The following is a 21,294-nucleotide window of genomic DNA, read 5'->3' as shown; positions in this document are numbered from 1 at the left end:
GCAAAGGGGTCCAATGATAGAGACATGGAACTTGCTTCTCAGACCTAACAGTGGCCCCTGTAGTTCAAGACTGAGGCATATTGGCGAGAGTAGCGTGAGAAGCTTGGGCTGTCATTGTCTACACAGGATCTTTCCTTTGGATAGAGTGAGGACTTCATTCTCCAGGGCTATCAATCTGGAAGTTACCTTGTGCTAAATTCACTTACAAAACAAAACGGATGAAAGGTCAGAGCGACACTTGCTCCCAGTACTTTCTGGAGAGGGAATCCTACAAGCCTTTCACTATCTCCCTCCCTTGTACTCTCCCAATTTCAGGCCAAACTTCCATGTGGCTGAGGAAGTTTCTATGGCTCGCTGTAGATCACGTAACACTGTTCCCAAGAAAAACAGAAAGGTCACTCCAGTGCAATAAGACACACACCCCATGGGTGGAATGTGCTACTTCTATTACATATCTAGCCCCACTGGCCCAAGAGGCAGTAGAGTGTGTGTCTTGAGCCCAGTTCCCTGCACGGGGGCATGTTACGTTCCCAAAGGAGCACGCACCAAGGTACTTAAAATGCCACTTGAAAGGAGCAGAAAGCAATGGTGGGAATTAAGGGTCCATTTATAAACCCTTTATTAACAAATGATTAATAGATGCAGCTATATTCTTTAATAACTTACAATAAAAGGATGCTACAATAAGCTTAACCAAGACATTCTTAACAGATGGTGCTATAAAGTGAATTATAACAGGTATAGTAGCTAGAGCAGAGTAACATACGTCTTCGTTTAATAAAGAGAATCTGATTTTATGAAGCAACTTTCATGCTTGAGGCATCTCAGTACACTTTAATGAGTCCTTTTGTGAGCTTCACAATAGCTCACATGCAGCCTCGGACATCAGATGCTGGTAGAGAGGGAATGCTGGCCAGGACACTGGGGTCGTTCCAGAACCTTGATCTTTAACCTCCTCCTCGGCAGTTGCCAGAACCAGGCAGAAGGGTCTGAAAAACAACTCCTAACACCACACTACACAGGATGCAAACCAAGCCTTTATCTGAGACGTGAACCATCTTTTAGCTAAGAGGAAATAATGCACCAACTAAACCAGACTGGCACCTGTATCTCAGATTATAAGGCACGCCACAAATTATGTAATTTAATGAACACTGAAATAATAAAGTATTTATTTTGTATAATGAAGTGTTAGTCATTAGAAACCAAAGGCACATTGGGCATGCTGCTGTGGTTTCTCTTGAACCCATGCCAATATCACTCAAGGCTAAATATGTCTGCTGCAGATTTAGAGTATGCTCCTAGCCTTGTTTTGATCAGTATGTCAAGTGTTTTAGCTGCCATTTGGGTTTCTTTACATCACACTGTAATTGACTGTTTTCTCAAGGTGCAGTGAAGAAAAAAAAAGCAGCAAAACTCAGACTCCTTCTGTGAAATCCTCCACTGAAACTGTGCTTCTTTTCTGAAAACTGATTTTGGTAGCAAAGGGCATTTTGTAAACAGCTGGTGAAAATCGACTGGAACTGAAAAGGAGCTTGCATTAAACTCCACAAGAAAGCCTACTTTATCCTCGTGTGCTTTCTCTGTAGTGTCGATCAAACCACTTTCAGCTCCCAGGGGAGGCCCTTGGAAAAATAAAGGGAATGAAAACAATAAAAAAGGCAAATGATGTCTTTCAGAGGCCCGACCGCACCTGAGAGCTCTTGGAATGGAGCTGGCTCACTGCTCCTGCATCACTTTCCATGCAGACTGCCCCACCCGAGCTCAGCCCTCTGGGTCAAAGTGAAGGATCCCCTCCAGCGCAGTCCTCGCTTGCCCTTGGTTGTCAATTCTCACTGAGCAATCTGATTGGGGAATGCAGGACTGAGCATCCCCCTCCTCCCAGCAGAGCCCATTCTTCAGCATCAACTCATTGATTTGCAGATGTCGGGAGAGCAGCTCAGAGAAATACAAGAGTACAAGGGACAATCAATCATGAGATGCCACAGGATGGGGAGAAATGCACATGGGGCTTTGGATTGGCTTTGCTTCAGGACTATCAGTGTGCTCTTCACCCTGACCCCGCCTGCAATTAGCTGCCTCAGTGTATCACCAAAGCTAGCAAAGCACCAAGGCCTTGCCTTCTGCAATAGGTCAGGACAGTATTTGGAAGCTGTCAAGCACTGCAAATGCTAAATATTCTTTGATTTATTCTTTGATTCAGATTAGGACTGGCTTTGATGGAGGTTTCCTTCCATTCCTCCACATCTGGAAGGATGGTGACTGCTGTGGGGGACTCAAGGTGGAAAGTGTAAAATGAAGTCAGCATGGGCTGTAGAGAACTCCCTGGGAGAGTGAAAGGAGTCAGACACGTCTGTGTTTGACAAGTGAACAGGACAACGATTTCTTGCATTTGCTCATATCTCTCTATATATCCCACGTAGCCTTATTAGACCTGAAGCATACAGAGAGAGCACAGTATAATTTTAAAAGCCTCTGACCATGGCTGCTCATTAGTAATATGTGTGTCCTGGTCTTACCCTGGGGTGGCTGCAGGACTGATTATCAATTTATGCTTCTATAAGAAGTAATCTCAGAAAATGCACACATCCGTTCCCACTTAAAGCCGGCATCTGCACCTGAAAGCCCAATTATTCACTGAACACTGAGCCTTCTGGCCACAAAGGAACCGGTGCCAAATTCCAATCTCAGCTACAGTGGCATTAACGCTGAGTAACTCCACTGACCAAAGCAGAATTAGGCCTTGAGGCACCAGCGCCTTGAAGTGCATAACTTTAATCTGCTGCTCTGCATAGCTCTGCAAGGAGATGGGGACTGCATGGCAAAAAATCCCCCTCTCCCCCGCCTGCCATGAAATAAGAGGGGAAGCGTTCGGCACTGTTGTTTATTGTACTTTATTCCCTTCTATATTTTATTTGCTTGTTGAATTCCCACATCACTTTCCAGAAGAGCTTGAACTGATGAGTTATAAGGTGTATTGCAATGACAACCTAAGCTATCCTGAACTCCTCCCCTCACATGCTCTTTGGCATTACATGGGGGGTGGGGTGGGGGAGCGGGTTAGGCATAGCCAGGCATTTCTCAGGTTGTATTTATTTGATCTGGCATGGTGCATTTCCAACAAGCAGCTGGGCCCAAATCTCTGAGCAACAAGGGCTCAGAGTAGCAGGATGTGAGCAACAAGCGAAGGAACCTGGGATTGAGGTTAGAAGATTTCCAAGATTTTCCATTTTATAGTGCCACCTTAATGTCCATCCTGTTTCAGCTTATCTTAAGGAAATGATTCCCCTAGCTCTGAGAATACAGGAGCCCCGACACCTGTAGCACACCTGGAACGTGAATGCCACATGCATGACAAAGGATGGCCATTTCAGAGTCCAGTGCTCCAGCTTCCTTTATCTTCTCTTCACCTATTTCTGTCAGACTCACTTAGATCACACGTTCTTATCAGACTGCTGCCTTCTCACCAGTCTACCAGATGGGGCTGTCTCCAGGGAAGAGGAACATAAACATATGTCTCTCCTCAAATCACACTTGGTCTCAATGCTTGGCACATTGTTCACAAAGTGATATTTACACACTTTGGGTAGAAGACAAACCCATCTCCCTACCTTAGGGTCTTCTACAGGACCCATCACCACAGTAGTTAGGTTGTTAAATGAATTAAAGGATGGACCAGAGTGATCTCCCAAATTCTTCTTCAGGACCAGCCTTAGGGACTCTACAAACAAGCAGCACCATCATAACGGTGGCAAAGGCAATCCCAGGTGGAAACAGATTAAATGTGTTCTTCTCCATTAACAGACACACACTCTGCTACAACCACTTTTTTCCCCTTTAAAACCGCGGGCATTGCCAAGGTACCACAGCAGAGCAAAGCACCAGGCCCAGGGCTTCCTGCATCTGCAGGAAAACAACATTCTAACAGCATCTCTGCTCGTAATCTGATGAGGACAGTCTGCTTACCACCACCTTTCCTAAGGGACTCTGAAAAGTTTCAATTTTGCTAACTCTTTCCCATTGTGGCCTAGAGTAGGAACCTGCTATCCAGTCTAATCTTGATGAATTTACTAATGTTTCTAAAGAGCTTGGAGGATGAAAAGCAGAGCTTGCATATAAATATCAAGTATCATTGTATTAGTCTCACCTGGGGCACCAGAAACTCTAACACCAGCAACATACCGCACAAGACATTGAGTGTGAGTGTATTTAACACAGAAAAGGGCTACTGCGAGCTACTGAATATGGAAATACAAAACAAACGTTAAGTGTTTGAGGCAATGCATTGCTAAGGTACAGTATGTGACAAAACAAGAGAGTAAATTATGTTTTCATCTTTCCTGATCCTAAATTAACTCCGTTATTATTCTATGTGTAGTGCCCTGGTTTGACAGCATGTACCTCCTAGCGTTACCAAGGAGCATAGTGTAATATTACGATTAGCAGTTTAATAATCAAACAAGTTAAAACCACCCAGAGAAGCTGCTTTCCCCAGATTGAATATTCAGTTCAAAGTCTTTTTAACAAGACAATTCATGACCTGGACGCAACCAAAAGCTAAATAGGCTAGAACTGTTTAAGACCCTGTCTCCAAACTTACTCTAATTAGAATGCATGGGGTTTTGCTGATGAATTTCAAAGCCAACACACATTCCCTCCAGGCTTACCTTCTGAGGGCTGAACTCAGGTAGCATGATGCACGTAGCTCCCACCCAAAGAGGGCACAACAGCTTATTGATCACTCCGTGGACATGGTGTAAAGGCAGCACATGCAAGATAACATCTTCCTTTGTCCACTCCCATTTGTCAACCAGCCCTGTTACCTTGGGGAAAAAATATACAATCCAGCATTAGGACACGGTGAGCCACCAGCACAGACACAGAACAGAGCTCTAACCACAGAGAAAACATGGTTAATTCAGGAGCCCCAGCTCAAACCCTAGCTCTACTGTTTAAGCTGGTAGCAGCATGTCCCTCCCTGGGCTAGTTTCCGGGCCCTGAATGTGAACATAAATTCAGGGGATTAATGGGAAAAAATAGGTGTCCGAATGAAAGTGTCACCAGTAAAAAACAGACAAGAACCTGCACGGTGGAAGACCTATAGCCCCTTTGATCAATGCTAGGAAAGTGGGGTCTCTTCTTCTTTGAGACCAACATGAGAAAAGCATCTATCATAAAAATAGAACTGAATGGGAACATTCCGTGCATCTATAGAATACATATGTATATAAATACAGGCACCTATAACTCTATCTATGTTGCCAAAAAATTAGAAATTAATAGCTGCTGTTTAGGTATTGTTAACCTCCTGTTGCACAACCAGAGTCAGCAGAAACAATAGTTATCTAAGAAACTTTGCTGACACCATTGATAATGCTGCTGACAAAAAGAAGCTAACCAGTGCTGGCTTATTAGAATCCATGAGAAATAGAAATTGGGGGCAGGAAGTCAATGGTCCATAAATAGAAAGGAAAATAAACCCAATACTGGGAAAATATTAATTTTAAGCTTCCAAAAGAAAAAATTATTCTAAAGCACTCGAGTTTGAGCCCTTTTAGGCAGGACAATGCCTTTCAGAGCCTAACCTTTGCAGTCAAAGAGGTGATTTCCAGCTTGTCTAAAAAGAAAAGGTATTTGAACAGTGCTTAAATAAATTTGTTAGTCTCCAAGGTGCCACAAGTACTCCTTTTCTTTTTGGAATCTGGTAGTGTCATTCACAATTCCATTCCCCCTTCCTGTAGTGGGGAGGGCAGATTTTATCCAGCCGCTACAACCCTGGTGTTCTGCACCAAACTGCCAGACACAGCCACTCTTCAGTCTGCTTTCCAAATGATCTGAACGCTTGTGAGGAAAGAGTCTTTCCTCAATACAGTCAAGCCCTTGTTCTCTCTGTCTAGGTTCTTATACTGCCCCTCTCACCACAGTATCAGAGCATCTAGAACCATTTTAGTCCGATACCACATCTTTGAGATGCAGTGTATTTATTCCCCTTAATGGTGTGATTTTATCAGCTGCAGGCAGCGACACTGAACTGGCAAGGCAATCAGAACACTCCTTTAGACTTCTAACTCTTTTTGGCTCAGATAGCTAATGGATTTTTTGCCTTGGGGATATATAGCTAAATAATGCACAGACTTTACATAATAGTGACGTGCTGGATCAAATTATACTTCAGTGAGGGGCATGGATACATTTAAGTCATCTTGCAGAAAAGCAACTAGTAAAAAAGGCAACTTATAGAGTCACTACCACCCCTGCAGGAAAGCACCCGCCCACCCACGAGAGCCTAAGCCACAGTGCATACATACCCGTAAAGATTTTCAAATATGACTAATCGTTTTGGGTGTCAACCTGAGACACTTTAGGGGGGCCTGGATTTTCAGAGTGCAGTTGCTCAAGCTGCACACCCAGCAGGAAGCACCCCAAATCACTAGTCACTTTTGAACAAAACTGACCTCCAATAACGTGCCATTAGTATACCATGAGGGAAGTATCACTCACCACAGCTTGCACATTCTGATGGGTACTAAGGACGCCTTTTGGTCTTCCTGTAGTCCCACTGGTGTAGATTATCATGGCTCCTCTATCTTTCCACTCAGGACAGTCAGTTGCCAAGGGAAATGCTTCCACAGCCCGATCACTTGCACAGCCATTGCTACCAGAGTTAATGAGTGGCAGAACAGGTAATCCCAGTTTCTCCGCACTAGGGGTTATGTCCCTCACATATTCTTCCGTGGCAATGACTAGACTACTCTGGGAGTCTTGGATGAAATACTCCAGTTCCTGCACTGGGTGTTTCCTGTACAGAGGAACAGCTATGCCTCCACTCATCCAGGAAGCCCACTGGGCAATCACATATGAGGCATCATTAGGGCATAAAAACGAGATCCGCTCTTCCTTTAGGTCTCCACTGGAACACCCGAGCACTTCACAGAGTTGCTGAGACAAGTGGACACTCTGAGTGTAAAGGTCCCTGTATGTGTGCTCTCCATTTTGATCAATGATGGCAATTTTATCACCAAAAGCCAAAGCTCTGGTGAAGACGGGGGTAACCCTAGCACTGAATGATGTTCTTGTGGTATGCAAGCCTTTTTTGAAATGTCCAACATTCCTCCATCCACAGGCAGGCCACCTCCAGCCGTGTACTCCGTGAACAAGACATCGCATGGGTAAATTCACATGGCAAAATATCCAGGAGCCCAACATTCTGCCAGCATTACTTGATCAGACTCGATGCTGCAGAGAGAAATTATGTGAACCAATGAGCAGGGAGTGGGAATATCCAGGAATTTACACAAAATATTCACACAAAGGAAAAGGGGGTAGCTTTCATTCTAAGCCTGTTTAGGTGCTAGGCCCCACCTACACACACAGGAAGACAGCCCGAAGCACTCACAGTGGAATCTCTAAATCACAATCTAACTTAATACAAAAATGTACATTAAAAAAGCATTTATTTTTAACAAGTGAGTTTAGCACAGTAATTAATGCTTACTGATGCTGTCCTGTAGCAACTCAACACTTCCAATGACTGAAGAAAATAAGCAAAGGAGGCCTGTCCCCCCTTCTGATCTGATTGATCATCACAGGTACTGTATAAGGCACAAGGTTCTGTCCTACATGACACAACATTAACAGAATGGGCACAACAGCCAGAGTAGGCAGAAACAGCATAGAGTGCAGCCACCATACGTTAGACCAAGCAGCTGGTTTTCCAAATGAAAACAAGCAAGCAAGCACTACTGACTTGTGGGATTTGTTACAGCATTTCTGAATAAAGCTTGGACAGCAGGAAACTAACAGCATTGACTAGAGCCAGGCAACGTGGCAGCATGAGCTCGGCTGGCTGCCCCCCCAACCACCAGCTCTACCAGTGCAGCGCTATCCTGACCGGGCGCGCACCCTACCACTGAACCCCACCTACTACCTCTCCTACACAGTGTGTGTGAACCATGTTAAATTGTATCAAGGCTCAGAAACGTAGAAAAACATCCACGAGGGAACTGGGATGAAGCAACAGTCCCCACCGTTACGGGGGAAGATTATGGGCTCGCATAAGAGTTACACATTCTGCTCAGGTTGCATGATGACATTAAAGTCCACTCTCTCGTGGGAGAAGTTCAAAAAGACTCTCTTGTTTTTACAGCAATGGAGACAAATGTTAGGAATGTCTAAATGCTATTCATCAGCCACTTCTTTTTTAAAGCAATATGTTTGTGCGTAGTGGCTGCAGCTTGTTGTTCCTCCAGTGGCAGGGCAGAATGACACTACACTGGTAGCATCAGGAAGAAACTGCTACAGAAGGGTGCAGGAGAAACTGAGCTAGAGCTGTGAGTAAGAGGGTCTCCAGAACCCTGTCCAGGGCACTGCTAACACTGGAACGGTGGTTGTGAGCTGGACCATAAGGCCCAGTAGGAAGAAAGGGAAGACTCTGATTGGTTGACGCTGTCCTGAGCCACACACTGATTGTCACAGACACCCAGCCAAGGAGAGGAAGAAAAATAAGGAAAGGGCTATGGCAAAGGGCAGGAGAGAAAGGACTTTATGTTGCTTCTTATGTAACAGTGACTATTAAAGTTTAACTCAACAAGTGAAGCATCCTTAAAGTGAAACTAAAACAAGCCATCTTCTGTCCAACTGCATCTAAACTTTCATTTCACAAAAAGGAAAAGATGTAGGAGTGCTGCATTCAAGGACGGGGTCACTGGCCATTTGACTTCATAGGGCTCCGAAACCATCACACAGCCCCCTGTAGCGTGAAGTAGCAGAAACAACAAATAACCAGAGAATTTGTTTGGCAACTTTGGATCAATGGAAAATCCAAATGCCGTGCAGCTCAGCTGTGCTTGGCACCAGCTCAGATGCCCGTTGCTAACACCTACTGTCAATGATGGATTTTTATTTAGTTTTTGCATAGACGCAGCCGTGAGCTTTCCTGTCTCTCTCATCCACACCAATGAAATTTCCCAAATCAGAAACTTGTTTGCGGAACAACCTCAATTTCTACTTCCGCAATGAAGCCCGTGACTTAGTGCAGAGATATCTGGAAGTGGGCTGTACACTATGAGGTGTGGTCACTGCACGCACATGACACACACCAATGACACAGAAAAAACGAAACAGGCAACACCAGCACAACATCTTTCCATTTCTCACGTTCCTCTTTACAGAGGAATTTAAAGAAAGAAAAAAAGGCAACATAAACTGTTAGCAAAACCAGAATCACCTCTTTCTAACTAGTAGCCCCAAGGCCAGATTGCTGGTGAGAGCACATACGGAATGTTAACAGGGGTGTTAATTGGGACTGACTGCATTTCCATGGTGTCACTGAAGAGCAGAGAGTTCCAAGCCAGTATCCTTAACGACACTTGGCTTAGTTGGTTTCCCGTGTAAAGCTCAAAGACCCAGGTGTAGCCACCACTTCAAAACTGCAGCTTCAGAGACTTACATTATCCTCTTTTCACCACAGTGCCAGCGCAGATTTAATGGAACAATAAGCAGCAGCAGCTTTCACTGGTCCTGTGCATTTATGGACTTCACAGAACTTGTGTCAACTGTGTATAGTATTACAGAAGTGCTGGACAGTGCTAGTTCGGCAAGGGCTGGGGCAGATTCCTTTCTTTTACCAGTTTTTCAGAGTGCTACATCAGAAACTGGAATCAAATTTGACTAAGAATGCACAGCTGTGCAAGACCTGCTGCCGTGGGATGGGAACTGCAGGAGCAAGACAGCAAGTCAATGCACTAGCTTCTGTCTTTGGAGAAAGGTTCAAACCCTACCCTACTATGGCTAAGGTAACAAGTGAAAGTACATGTGATGGTTTCACCCCAGCTCTTGACATCACAAAGCCTTGCAATGAGTGGCAGAAAAGACAGTGGTAATTATGGGCAACTGTGGGATCCAAATTCTATACACGATAATGCACCACCACAGTTGAAGGTGGGGAGGGGAATACAACCCCAAACCAGCTAGGACTGGCCAGAGAAGCAGGAACTATGGGATTAACAAACTGATACATAAGGAGTTAACATTCTCCCTTCACCCTAGACAGTGTTTCCATCCCCCAGCTCCCCACTCCAATGCTTTACTCAGCCAGAAATTATAGGTCTAAAGGTAGGAAAACAGGAGCCAGCCTCACAGCTCTCAAATTAGGAGTAAAAAGCAAACAAAGGTGATCTCAGAATGCTAATGGAGCCACAGTACAATGCAAAGTAACTGGGTAACTGTCACAGATTTATCAATGTCAGTTCATTTTCCAAGACACTAATAACCATGTATTGTTCACACATGACCACTAACAATACGTAGACTAGATGGTGGTATAAATCCTTTTAGGAAACCCAGCTGGGATTTAAAGTAGAAACCTGTCACTTATTCCAGATGATGCTACGGTTCAGCCTTTCAGGAGGAAAACAACATACCGGTTAAAATGAAATTAAGCATAACCATAAAGTAACTGATGGATTATTTCCTTGCAAGCCACAGCTTCTCTACAGACGCCCTCACATTATTTACAGTCTTACCCGTATTCTTCCACCTGCACAACACGCCCCATCATCACGCTTCTCTTTCCTATGCTGAAGCACAGCAGTTGCTGAAGGAGCAAAAAAGGGACTGGGCTCAGCAGCTCTATGCTGTAAACCCGCAATACCATCAGTTTACGAGTCAAATTTATAGAGAAAACACTGCCCGTTGCTTTAGGCGTTTGAAACTAGACCACACAAAACACCAGAAGACATCTTCCAGGATGCAGCCCTGCTCTGATCTTTGTGAATGAATGAGGTGACAAAGTAACATAGGTCAGCTGCATCTCTAGCACCTATGACTCTGCTGGAGACTGGACACAAAGGCTCACTCAGTGACCTCAGTCACTCCTAGGCCCCGAGCCATCTCTCAAACATCTCTAGTAAGAGTGGTCCAGCTACACCCTAGGAAGAAAGCTCATGCCAGTGCACAAATTCCCTCACTGCTAAGAAATTTATCTCTTGCTTAAACTTTTCCTAAATCATTCCTTGCTATTCCATCTCTAACTCATCTCCTCTTTCAAATGTGTCTCTACAAATCCCCATTATCTAATCTCACCTTGGTCACAGTATAAATACAAATGTAATTATAAAAACACACTAGATGACTTGAGCAACACTCTTTTTGCTGAGCTAGTCAAAGGGTCTGATCCTGACCTCAGACACGTGGTTATCACTGCATCTCTTCCAAGATCAGCTCTTGCCACTGTAACTAATCTTGCAAAAGGAGGAGTGTGCTCCATCGTCCCTGAGCATGATCAAACCAGAAGCACAAGCAGGCCACCAGATAACTTTCTGCCGTTGTCTGCCTCTGCATCAGCCTGCGTGCTGCTCTGAAGTGTGTGAAAAAAACGCTTCCCTCAAACTAACAGAAACTCACATCTGTTGTCTGCAGAAAGACCAGATGCTTTCAAACTTCCCAAACAGCTCTGTGTCAGCACTTCCACCCAGAAATTTAGACAACTCAACAAATCCCAGGGGGCTCCTGTTAAATGTGGATCAGGAAAAGGAGGGAGAATTTCCCCCAGACAGAGGAGAAGGAAGATGTGGGGATGCACACTGCGACTGGAGGAAGTGGTTTCAGGGTGGTGGGATTTATTTAAAGAGGTGTGGAAAAACCTCAAAACAGTTTGTATTTTCAGCGTTACTGTTTGTTGCCATATTTTATTGGCATGGAAGCCAGGCCACCCCCCCGAGGCTGGCGTATCCCCCTCCAGGCAAGCACAGAGCACAGGCACTGCGCCGATCCGCCCCCCCCCCGGGCACAGACAGCACCAACCGCCCCCCCCGACCCCCGACCACCCCCCCCAGCGGGACTTGCACAACTGCTGGCGCAGGATACGGGCCGCCCCCCCGGGCGCGCAGGCACCGGGGGGGGCAGCGCCGGGGCAGGTGCCCCCCGAGAGGGGGGAGGCCGGGGCGCCCCGAGAGGGCGGAGGACAAGGACAGGGGGCGCTCGGGAAGCGCACCCTGGGGAGATGGGGGCGGGGCAGGAGCCGCCAGGGGCGAGGGGGGGCGGCCTCCCCTCCCCCCCCGGCCAGGCCTCACCTGCCGGGCCGCGTCCTGCGGGGGGCGGTGCCCGGGGCCGGGGCCGGGGCCGGGGCCGGGTCCGTCCGGGAAGTGGGTCCCCGCGGAAACCAGGGGCCGCCGCCGGCGGTTCCGGGGCCGGGTAGAACCAGCGCAGCTGAGCGGGGCCCGCGGGGGGGGGGGGGTCGCGACACCCCCCCCGCCTTGGCCCAGCTCAGGGTGAGCCCCAGGCCCGTGGCATCGGGTGACACCCCCTCCCGCGCCGGTGACGTCACTGTTCGGTGACGTCACTGCTGTGACATCACAGCCCTTGGAGCGCTGGGGCTGGCGTCACCTCGCAGCCCCGCCACGGGGGACCGGATGCCCCGATTTTATCGGGACAGCCCCGATGCCTGGGGCTTTGGCTGACAGAGGCGCCTATGACCCGCCACGCCCCCCGTCCTCCTCCTTCACACTCATGCTCTGGTCGCCCAGCCTCGTCACAATGAGCTTCCGCAACCTGCAGCTGGCCTGAGCCCCTCCGGGCCCTTCCCAGGGCAAGGCCCTGTCTGGGGCAGGCATTTCTCCGGCCAGCGATGCCCCTCAAGGAGCCTTCCCCCACCCCGGAGACTCGTGTGCTGCGCCCATTCCTGTGTATAGCATGGGAGCGTCTGGGAACGCCAGTCAAAGACCAGGGATCTGTTGTGCCAGGCACGGTGCCCCCATGGAACGAAGAAGATGGTCCCTATCCCGGAGAGCTCCCCACCTACATGGCAGACAGGACGCAGCAGCTGAATAAAATAGACAAATGGGGGCAGAGGATGAGCCCCCATGGGAGTGACCTGTTCCTAGACCCCAGAAGTTTATTGAAAATGGTTTCTAAGTGGAATTGTTCCCAAATCCCAAACTTGCATTCAAGTTTGTGGGGAGGCTCATAGAGATGTAAAGCCCTGGAGCTGTGCTGGCCGCCGTCTTGGCTGACATACCTGGAACTGAAGTGGGGCGATCCGGCACTCAAAACACAAGCTGTTAAATGGCTTGAACTAAAACCGGCAGGGTGGGGCTGTAACAAAACTCATATCCTCTGTGGACTGGGAACAGAGTGGAGTCTGTAAGACACATTTACAAGTGGGTTAAATAGAGAAGCAGTGGCAGGTGTCAAACAATGGAAGTGAAAACCATAGCGTAAAGACCCAGTGCAAAGCACGTGTGAAGGAGAAGCAGACAGCCAAGAACATGGGAAATCGACCTGCAGAGTGTAAATTTGACAATGTTGCACCTTGGAGAAGGTGCAACATGTTAACTATTCAACTCTGCTAACACTAATCCAAAAGCACTGTAGAAACCTCCCCCCCCCCCCAATAACAATTGGAGCTGTTCCTCTTTAGGGCACAACTTTTATACTAGCATACTTTGACACACCTAACTTTTATTTTAATCACTCAGACCCTTGAAACTTCACCTCTTACTTTCTTCAGGCAGAGAAACAATCTTAGCAAGCAATGGTGGCATGCCATCTGCATATGCAAGGCACACATTGTCTGCCCAAGCCAGCTGTGCCCATGGGATGATTCTGTCCAGTCCCCGAATGTACACGGAGGACACCATATTGTAGAACAACCTCTCCTGCACAGAATGTGTGAGGTCACGCCACCTGGAGAACAACATTTTTCATGCAAGTGTGGAATTGCATGCCTGACTAAAAATGTCATGGAATGACAGTGGCAAGCAGAGCAAACAACATTACAGGTGCCACCATATGCCATGCAGGGTTGGGAGAATGGGGAACTCTTCTAAACCGAATCTTCCTACTTCATCAACGCTAACAGATGTTTATATTTTACTAAAATTATCTGTAAAAATAAAATAAAATGCGAACTTTGCAGTCTCTTTTGGGAGCCCTCTGTCTGGTGCTTTGCAGATCAAGGACTCACTGGTGGTAGCCTGTTGTCACATTGACAACTTCACTCCTCTGGCACAATGGAACTACAGTTAAGGTAAAGTTTCAGAGGAACAGCCGTGTTAGTCTGTATTCGCAAAAAGAAAAGGAGTACTTGTGGCACAGTTTGTCTGAGCAGGAGACAGTGCTTTTTCAGGAGCAGGTGCAATACTGAGGAAATGAACTCCCCCAGGAACTAAGCATCATCACAAACTTCATCACCTTCCACTCCTAGGACAAGGTGCATTCCTTTGGTCTTGGCTTCTCTAATATAAACATATAGCGACATATGCATCTGTGGGTATATAGAAAATAGAAATAATGCACAAATTTTATACTGTATATAATAAAACAATTCCAAACCAATCCACTGCACATATTTCTCCTCCAGGAAGAGGATGGGAGTAAAAACACGTCACAAATATTAGTCACACTGCTTAATACATAGCTGGAAGGCGCTAGATACTATGGTGATGAGTGCAGTATAAAAACCTACAAAAACCAGAATAGGATAGAATACACAGCTCACACACACTCCCTCAGACTGCAGCCAGATCTCATGTTTAACAATTGAGATTGCACATGACACCACAAACAATCTCATGGCTATATTATATATATAGAGAGAGAGAGAGAGAGAGAAGCAGCAGCACCAGTCTAAATCACAGGCAAATATTTATTCTTTTTACAAACGTCCCTCACTGGATCTGAGTAAGTGCTAGTCAGTTTGAGAAAAGGCTGCAGAATGTGGCTTGCCTCTCCTTCTTACTAGAGCTACTCCCAGTGAGTCTGTAAGTTACTTCTGCTTTATTGACCCAAAAACATTTTACGTTGGTTAGCCCTGTAGAGTCAATCCAGCTCAAGGAAGGTGACCTGGATTCTATTCTGGCTCATACTCTGAGTGCAACATTCTCAACTCAGTGCTGATTGCAGAATCCTTTAAAACAAAAATGCTGTAAAAGGGATTTGAGCTGGACCCCAACAGAAGAGAATCATTGGGAGCCCCACAATGGCATCTCCTCAGAGCCTTGTTCCTGACCACCCTTTAACAGATTGCTTTGAAGTCTCTCTTTCTCTTCCCCAATACTGAGATATTTATTGCTACAGACTCAGTGTTAATGTCCTTTTCAAATGTAATGCCTGCCAGTGCCATGACTGGGGAGGAGGTGGAGGGTGGCAATGGGCGGCTGACCATTAGGCTAAAGGAGGAGGGAGCTGAAACCAGTTGCACAAAGAAAAGAAGGGCATTTACCTGGCACCCCATAATACGTCAGTGAGCACCTGCCCCAGGCAGGAAGGTGGCCTGAGTGCAGTGGATGCTTCTCCCTAGACTAAGTGCCCTGTCTCTCCAAAGGCAGCCAGTGTGCTAGGTGGGATGAGCTCACTCTTTCCTTCCCAGCTCACACCTTCGCTGTAATGATCCCAGAGTGCTGGGGGCCTTGGCTGGCAGCAAGTTCCCTTTCCACTTTGATCTCTGCCTTTCTGGAGTTCGGCTTCCTGCCTTAGCCAGTGACTAAAACACTTGTGTGTGGAACGAGTCTCCTCTGAGCTAAGGCAGCACTTCCAGTGAGCCCATCCCTGTAGCGTCTGCTACAGGGGCCTTCTTTCCACTCCTTCGTATGCTACAGTGGAAAAGCCCGAATCCTCCCTTAGGCTTCCCCGTTCATCTGACGCCTGCTACACGGCTACCGTGGCCAACATTTTCAAAAGTGGGCACCGATTTAGGTTGTGGCAGTCCTTGGGGGTGCCCTACTAGAGCCGTTTGCATTAGCAACGACCGATGTGGTAGGCAGGCAGAGTTGCAAGAGAGAGATCTTTACGCAGCATGCAGAGAGGCTGCTGTTACCTGCTGAGGCTCTAAAGTCTGAGAATAGCAGCCTGGCATTCCTGAGTCCCACCACACTAGGACCTTCCCAAAACCTGGCCCTCTTCTTCTCCAGTTCCACTTCACCCTTTTAGAGCCATCCAGAACCTGATTTTCAGAAGTGCAGAGCACCTGCATCTTCAGGCCTAGGTATCGCAGGTTGGACACCTCCAAAAAGGAGGCGCCCATAAGGAGCGGCCACTTCTGGAAGGGCAACTGAATGACCTCTTGTCACCCACAGCTGGCCGGAGACAGGTGACGGAGGAAGATGCTGGAGCAGATGTCCCAAAGCTTTGTCCCAGGCGTCATAATCTGGTGTGGTGGGACTCAGGAATGCAAGACTGAATGATTCAAGGCCTGGACAAAACACCTTACAGAGAGAGACTTAAGAAGTTCAATGGTTAGTTTATCAAAAAGAAGATCAAGAGGAGACTTGATGACAGCATCTAAGGACCTTTACAGGGAGAAAATACCAGGTATAAAGGGCTCTTTACTCTAGCAGGGAAAGGCAAAAGAAGAACCCATGGCTGGAAGCTGAAGCCAGAGACATTCAAATTTGAAATAAGGCACATTTTTAACCGTGAGGGCGTCTAATTATTGGAACAAACCTGCAAGGGGAATTGTGCATTCTCTGTCTCTGGTTGTCTTCAGACCAAGACTTTCTGGAAGGTATGCTTTAGTCAAACACATGTCACAGGGGTAAATGCGGGTTATTCTGTATGGGTGCACCGGCACCAACCCTCAGCACTGGACAGTGCAGTGAAGCTCACTAAAGAATTCTTAGAGGCCAACCTACCCAGAAGGACAGGCCATCCCTTGCTGGGACAGGAGATGGGGAAGACATCAGTAGATGCTCAGGCAGGACAAGGGACTAAGAAAAGGAGGGAGGAGTCCACCCTCTGCCGGAACAGGGGTGGTGTGTTAGCAATATGGGTGGCCAGGAGCACACATGATCTGTTGCGGAACGTGGAAAAAGAGACTGAAGAGGGGCTCAATCAGAGAGAACTCACAGGGCATAGACCCGGAGATAGAACGGCAACAAATTAGAAAGGAAGGCCAGCACAAGAAAAACAGTTCCCTCCTTCTCTCTCTGATGCACAGAGGGTGGTTACAGACTTCCTCACGGCAGCCATTCTGTTGCCAGCTTCCTGGCTTTATCCTAACCCAGCCCACAACTGCTCAGCTGAGCTTCATCCTCCAGTCAGGGGTTGATTCTCTAGCCTAACCCCACATGTGTGGTCTATCTCACTAACTGGCCTTTTCTCAGCTTCCTTGACCCTGTTAGGGCTGGTGTGGGGTGAGGACCCCGCCACATATTCTCTGATCTGGGTTATGCAGTGGGTCAGACTAGATGATTTAACCGTCCCTTCTGGTTTTGAAAGCGACGAATTTATGAATAATTTAAATGTCTCCATTGTCAACTATTCCTCATGTCAGAAAGGGGGGCGATGCTGCGAGGTGTACTGCCGGGGATGTCTCACTGGGGGCCACAAATAGGTGATGTTCAGGGGATGCCACAGCTGATTCCCGCCCCCCAGCCTAGAGGACGCTGAGCCCATGGGCAGAGCCCAGCGAAGTTCAGAGCGGATCAACCAAGGACACATCATCATCTCTTGGCCATCTGCACAATCTACTATGTGTGGCCTCTCATTTTGGCAAATCACTGTGGGTGGAGCTTATTTTGGGGGTGGAGCTTGGAAGAATCCCCCCACCTTCCTCCAGTTCAATCCCTCAGCACAAATCACTGCTTGCTTGTCCTCAGGCTGATGATCGTGAAGCCGGTGACTGACCCTGAGGGGGTGCCAGCGGGAGCTGCAGGATGGGGGCTGGTAATTTTGTTCATTCTAAGTTGTCCCCCTTCTGCCATAGCCAGCACAGTGTGAAGGCTGGAGTGTCCGATATTCTCTCTCTCTCCAGCCACTTTACCGTTAACATCCCCTGAGCCCATTGCCTCTCCGAGTAAAACGCTTAAGTGGGGGAGAGCAGAATAGGGTCCCTAATGGAAAAGGAGCAGTTCCCTCTTTTCCTTAGCCAAGTAGTTACTTGTCTTCTATTCCCCTCCCAGTGCTCTCGCTGTGTGGTGCGCCAGAATACACACAGCCTTCCTCCAGCCCTTGCTTTTTGAGGTGGGTCCCGCTCCAATACTTACTGGGGCAGATCAAACACTGCAGAGGGCTGCAAACTTTAGGGGTTACAACGCCGGCTTTTTGGAAGGAAAAGCAAATTGGACCCTCTGTGACTGCACCAAACACATCTTCTTCCATGTCTAACCCTTAGGGTATGCAACATCCAAGCAGGGACTCTCCTCTCCCACACAAGACCCCATTCACCCCCTGCCCTGTTTGCCCAGCTCTCCTTGTGCATCCTAATTCACTTTCCCAGCTGCCAAACCCACCTTGAGAACTCCATCACAGCTCCTCCAAAGTAGCCTCATGCCCTCCCTTCCCCACTGTGAGAAACAGGCAACTCCGCAAGTCAAAGCCAAAGCGGGCTCTGGTTTTGTAGCTGCTACACGTGGCAGGAATCATGTACCAAGGACACTCGATGCCTTGCAAAGCCAATGAGAGCTGTGCCCAGTGGTAGACAGACAGGCCCCAGTTGTTAGGATTCATGCAAATCCCATCCAGCTGCCCAGGCCAGCCAGCACCTTCAGCAAGAGCCTACATCCCTGGGATCACTAGCACCAAGAGCGAGAAAGAGAGATGGGCTATATTTGCATAGGAATTAAAAGAATTCTGGAGCTGAAGGGAATAAACCAGTATTACCTAGGCTGCCATGGAGACAGTGTGACCCCCTGGGAAATTCCCACTGCCTGAGCAATTTGTCATCACACTGCTTCCGGCATGATTAGTACACTAAGGCCCAGCGGTGCAAAGGGGCAAGCTCCTGGAGCGCTGTGCTTGGGGGAGGCGAGAATTGCCCACTGTTCTCAGCAGGAGCTGCATAGTGCTGAGCACCTTGGAAAGTCCGCCCCACGGGATTAGAATTAAAATATAGTTTGAAGAGATAAGAAATAAGTCTCTAGGCTGCAAAGAGCAACTCCCGCAGCACTGGGGGAGCCAGCTGGCAGATGGGCCTGGGCAGGGGAATGGGGCCACAACAAAAAATCAGTAAATCGGGAGTACCTTGACGCTTTGCTTGTGTGTTACTGGGATGTTCGCCTGTTTGGAGTGTAAGCTCTCTGGGGCAGGGACCAGGCTTATACAGCACCCATCACAATGGGGACCCGATCCACTAGCCCCTATCACCATAGAAATAACCGTTGCTAGAGGAAGGTGTATTTTTACAGGGTCCTTTAGGTAAACACTGAAAGCCACTTTACGAGGGGGAGGGGCGTTGAGGGAAGAGGGAGAGCTCCCTTTACAGCGGGGTGGGGAGGCATACGCAGGTGGGAGGGGAGATGCCACCCGGAGAACAAGCAGAGGACGGGGAAGGCAAAAAGCATTAAAGAAGCCAGGCTGCAAATCAGGGATCTGGCTGACTAGGGGCAGCTGGGGGCGTATAAGTGGGGCTCGGAGCGGGAAGGAATGGGGATGGGTGTTCCTGTGAGGGGGGAGGAAAGGAGGTGGGGATGTGGGAGGGCAAGGTGTGTGGAGCCCCCCTCCCCGGACACTGGGTAGGTAACTAACTCAGCGGTGTGTTACAGGCAGAGGAAGTGTGAGGTGGGGGGTTGCTCCTGCTGATGGCAGGGTGTGTCCCAATCGCGTGGGTCCGCTCAGTGCGAGCAGCGGCTTCCCCTGCCCGCCCACTCAGGGAGAACCTTCTTCTGCTGTGTGACGAGAGGAAACCTAATAGGGGAAATTGCTCGAGTGCCAGAACATGTGTCACACGGCAGATGAGAGCGGACTTGGCAAGGCCCTGTGCTTTCGAGACTCAGCCTCTGTTTTCACACACATGGCACGTCGGGCGCATCTGCCAGCTCTGCAAGCAGCTGCGCGAGGGTTTTTTCTCTCCGAGTGCCAGTTGGGATGCCAGGCAGTGCTACTTTATCAACTACCTGTGGCTACGAAGGCAGCTCTGCGCAGCTGGAAACTTGATTTGTTTCCAAATATTGCAGCCACTTTAAAAGCCTGTTTTTTGTCCCCAATCCCGCTTTCTTGGTGGTGATCCCTTGGCAGATATCACGTGCACAGCACTTAATTCAGCGCCGTATCACCATCTGCACCTCCGGCACGCGCAGGCTGGCGTACACCAACTGCAGCCATGTTTCATGCGGAAGGCGGCTCTGAGAGGCCGTGGGCTGTCCCTGCCCTGGGGCCTGGTTCTGACCGCCCTTCATACACTCCTACAAGACAAACCCGAAGACAATGCTTTGTCTGGTTCTAGCACTGCCCACTGGAGGATCTCAAAGCACATTCATGGGTTTTTAGCCTCACAGCTGCCCCGTGTGAGGTCGAGAGACATCATCTCCATTTTCAAGATGGGGAAACTGAGGCACAGAGCCATTACGTGACTTGCCCAAGGTTGCACGGTGAGTCAGGGTCAGAGCTGGGTGGTCTCCATAGGTAGTCATTGTTCATTTGGCACCCATGTCATTCAGTACTGCATTACAACCTTGAATAGCACCCTAGGCCGTAGGACCCTGCAGACAGTGCTGCTCGTGAACCTGGCTTACTTCAAGTTGTACCTGGCTGGAGAAAAAGGGCTTGTTGCAGGAAAACATTGATCCCGTCGCTGTGACTCTCCACTGCCATGTTTCAAGGTCATTGAAACTCTGCCATGAATAGACAGGAGAATGGCTTTGCTGGGCTCCCGGCCTCACCAGAATCTGCCCTCTGTACCCTATCAGGGGGGTCTGCTGCAGTGTTCTCAGACCCTTTCGCGGTGTGCTTCCCTTCTCCGGGCAGGGCGTCGCCCCTCCTTGTCCCAGTCCCAGACCATCTCTGTAGAAAAGAGATGCTTGACTGCATGCCAGCTGATTCTAAAACAGCAGTAAGCGAATCACTGTCACAGGAAAGGTTTCAGAGTAACAGCCGAGTCAGTCTGTATTCGCAAGAAGAAAAGGAGGACTTGTGGCACCTTAGAGACTAACCAATTTATTTGAGCATGAGCTTTCGTGAGCTACAGCTCACTTCATCGGATGCATGCTGTGGAAAGTGTAGAAGATCTTATTATATACACACAAAAAGCATGAAAAAATACCTCCTCCCACCCCACTCTCCTGCTGGTAATAGCTTATCTAAAGTGATCACTCTCCTTACACTGTGTATGATAATCAAGTTGGGCCATTTCCAGCACAAATCCAGGTTTTCTCACCCCTGGTTAGTTCCCTCACTGAATTATCTAGGGTGTTTCGTGCGTGGGATAAGATGTTCAGAATCTGTCCTCCGGGCCTGTGGCGCTGCTGTGTTCCCCTCCCAGGTCACGCCGGGGCCTGGAGCTGTTTGCTCCTCCTTCAGCCTAGGGATGTCTGAAAATGAATCACAGTGCTGTTTACCCGGAAGAACCACGCGACCCAGGGA

General features: G+C 48.3%; 1 protein-coding gene across 6 annotated transcripts in view; it reads right to left on the bottom strand.

Moving 5' to 3' along the window:
- Window positions 1–12,172, bottom strand: part of ACSF3 (acyl-CoA synthetase family member 3) — a 110,172-nt gene extending 98,000 nt beyond the window's left edge. For 4 of the 6 annotated variants that reach the window (XM_073308226.1, XM_073308229.1, XM_073308231.1 and 1 more), the window contains exons 1-3: window positions 12,072–12,172; window positions 6,502–7,236; window positions 4,668–4,823 (exon numbers count right to left, since the gene is read on the bottom strand). In XM_073308226.1, the coding sequence (XP_073164327.1) occupies window positions 4,668–4,823; window positions 6,502–7,206 (861 nt within the window). In that variant the 5' untranslated portion in view covers window positions 7,207–7,236; window positions 12,072–12,172. Of the gene's footprint in view, window positions 1–4,667; window positions 4,824–6,501; window positions 7,237–7,495; window positions 7,593–9,448; window positions 10,334–12,071 lie in introns of those variants that run through there. The other 2 variants (XM_073308227.1, XM_073308228.1) reach the window with 2 other exon arrangements.
- Between the last annotated feature and the right edge of the window lie 9,122 nt (window positions 12,173–21,294).

This window comes from Lepidochelys kempii, chromosome 12 (genome assembly GCF_965140265.1).
Source record: "Lepidochelys kempii isolate rLepKem1 chromosome 12, rLepKem1.hap2, whole genome shotgun sequence".
In the NCBI taxonomy this organism is placed as follows: domain Eukaryota; kingdom Metazoa; phylum Chordata; order Testudines; family Cheloniidae; genus Lepidochelys; species Lepidochelys kempii.
Note: the sequence above shows the minus strand (reverse complement) of the source record. Positions and strands in the feature narration are given on the sequence as shown.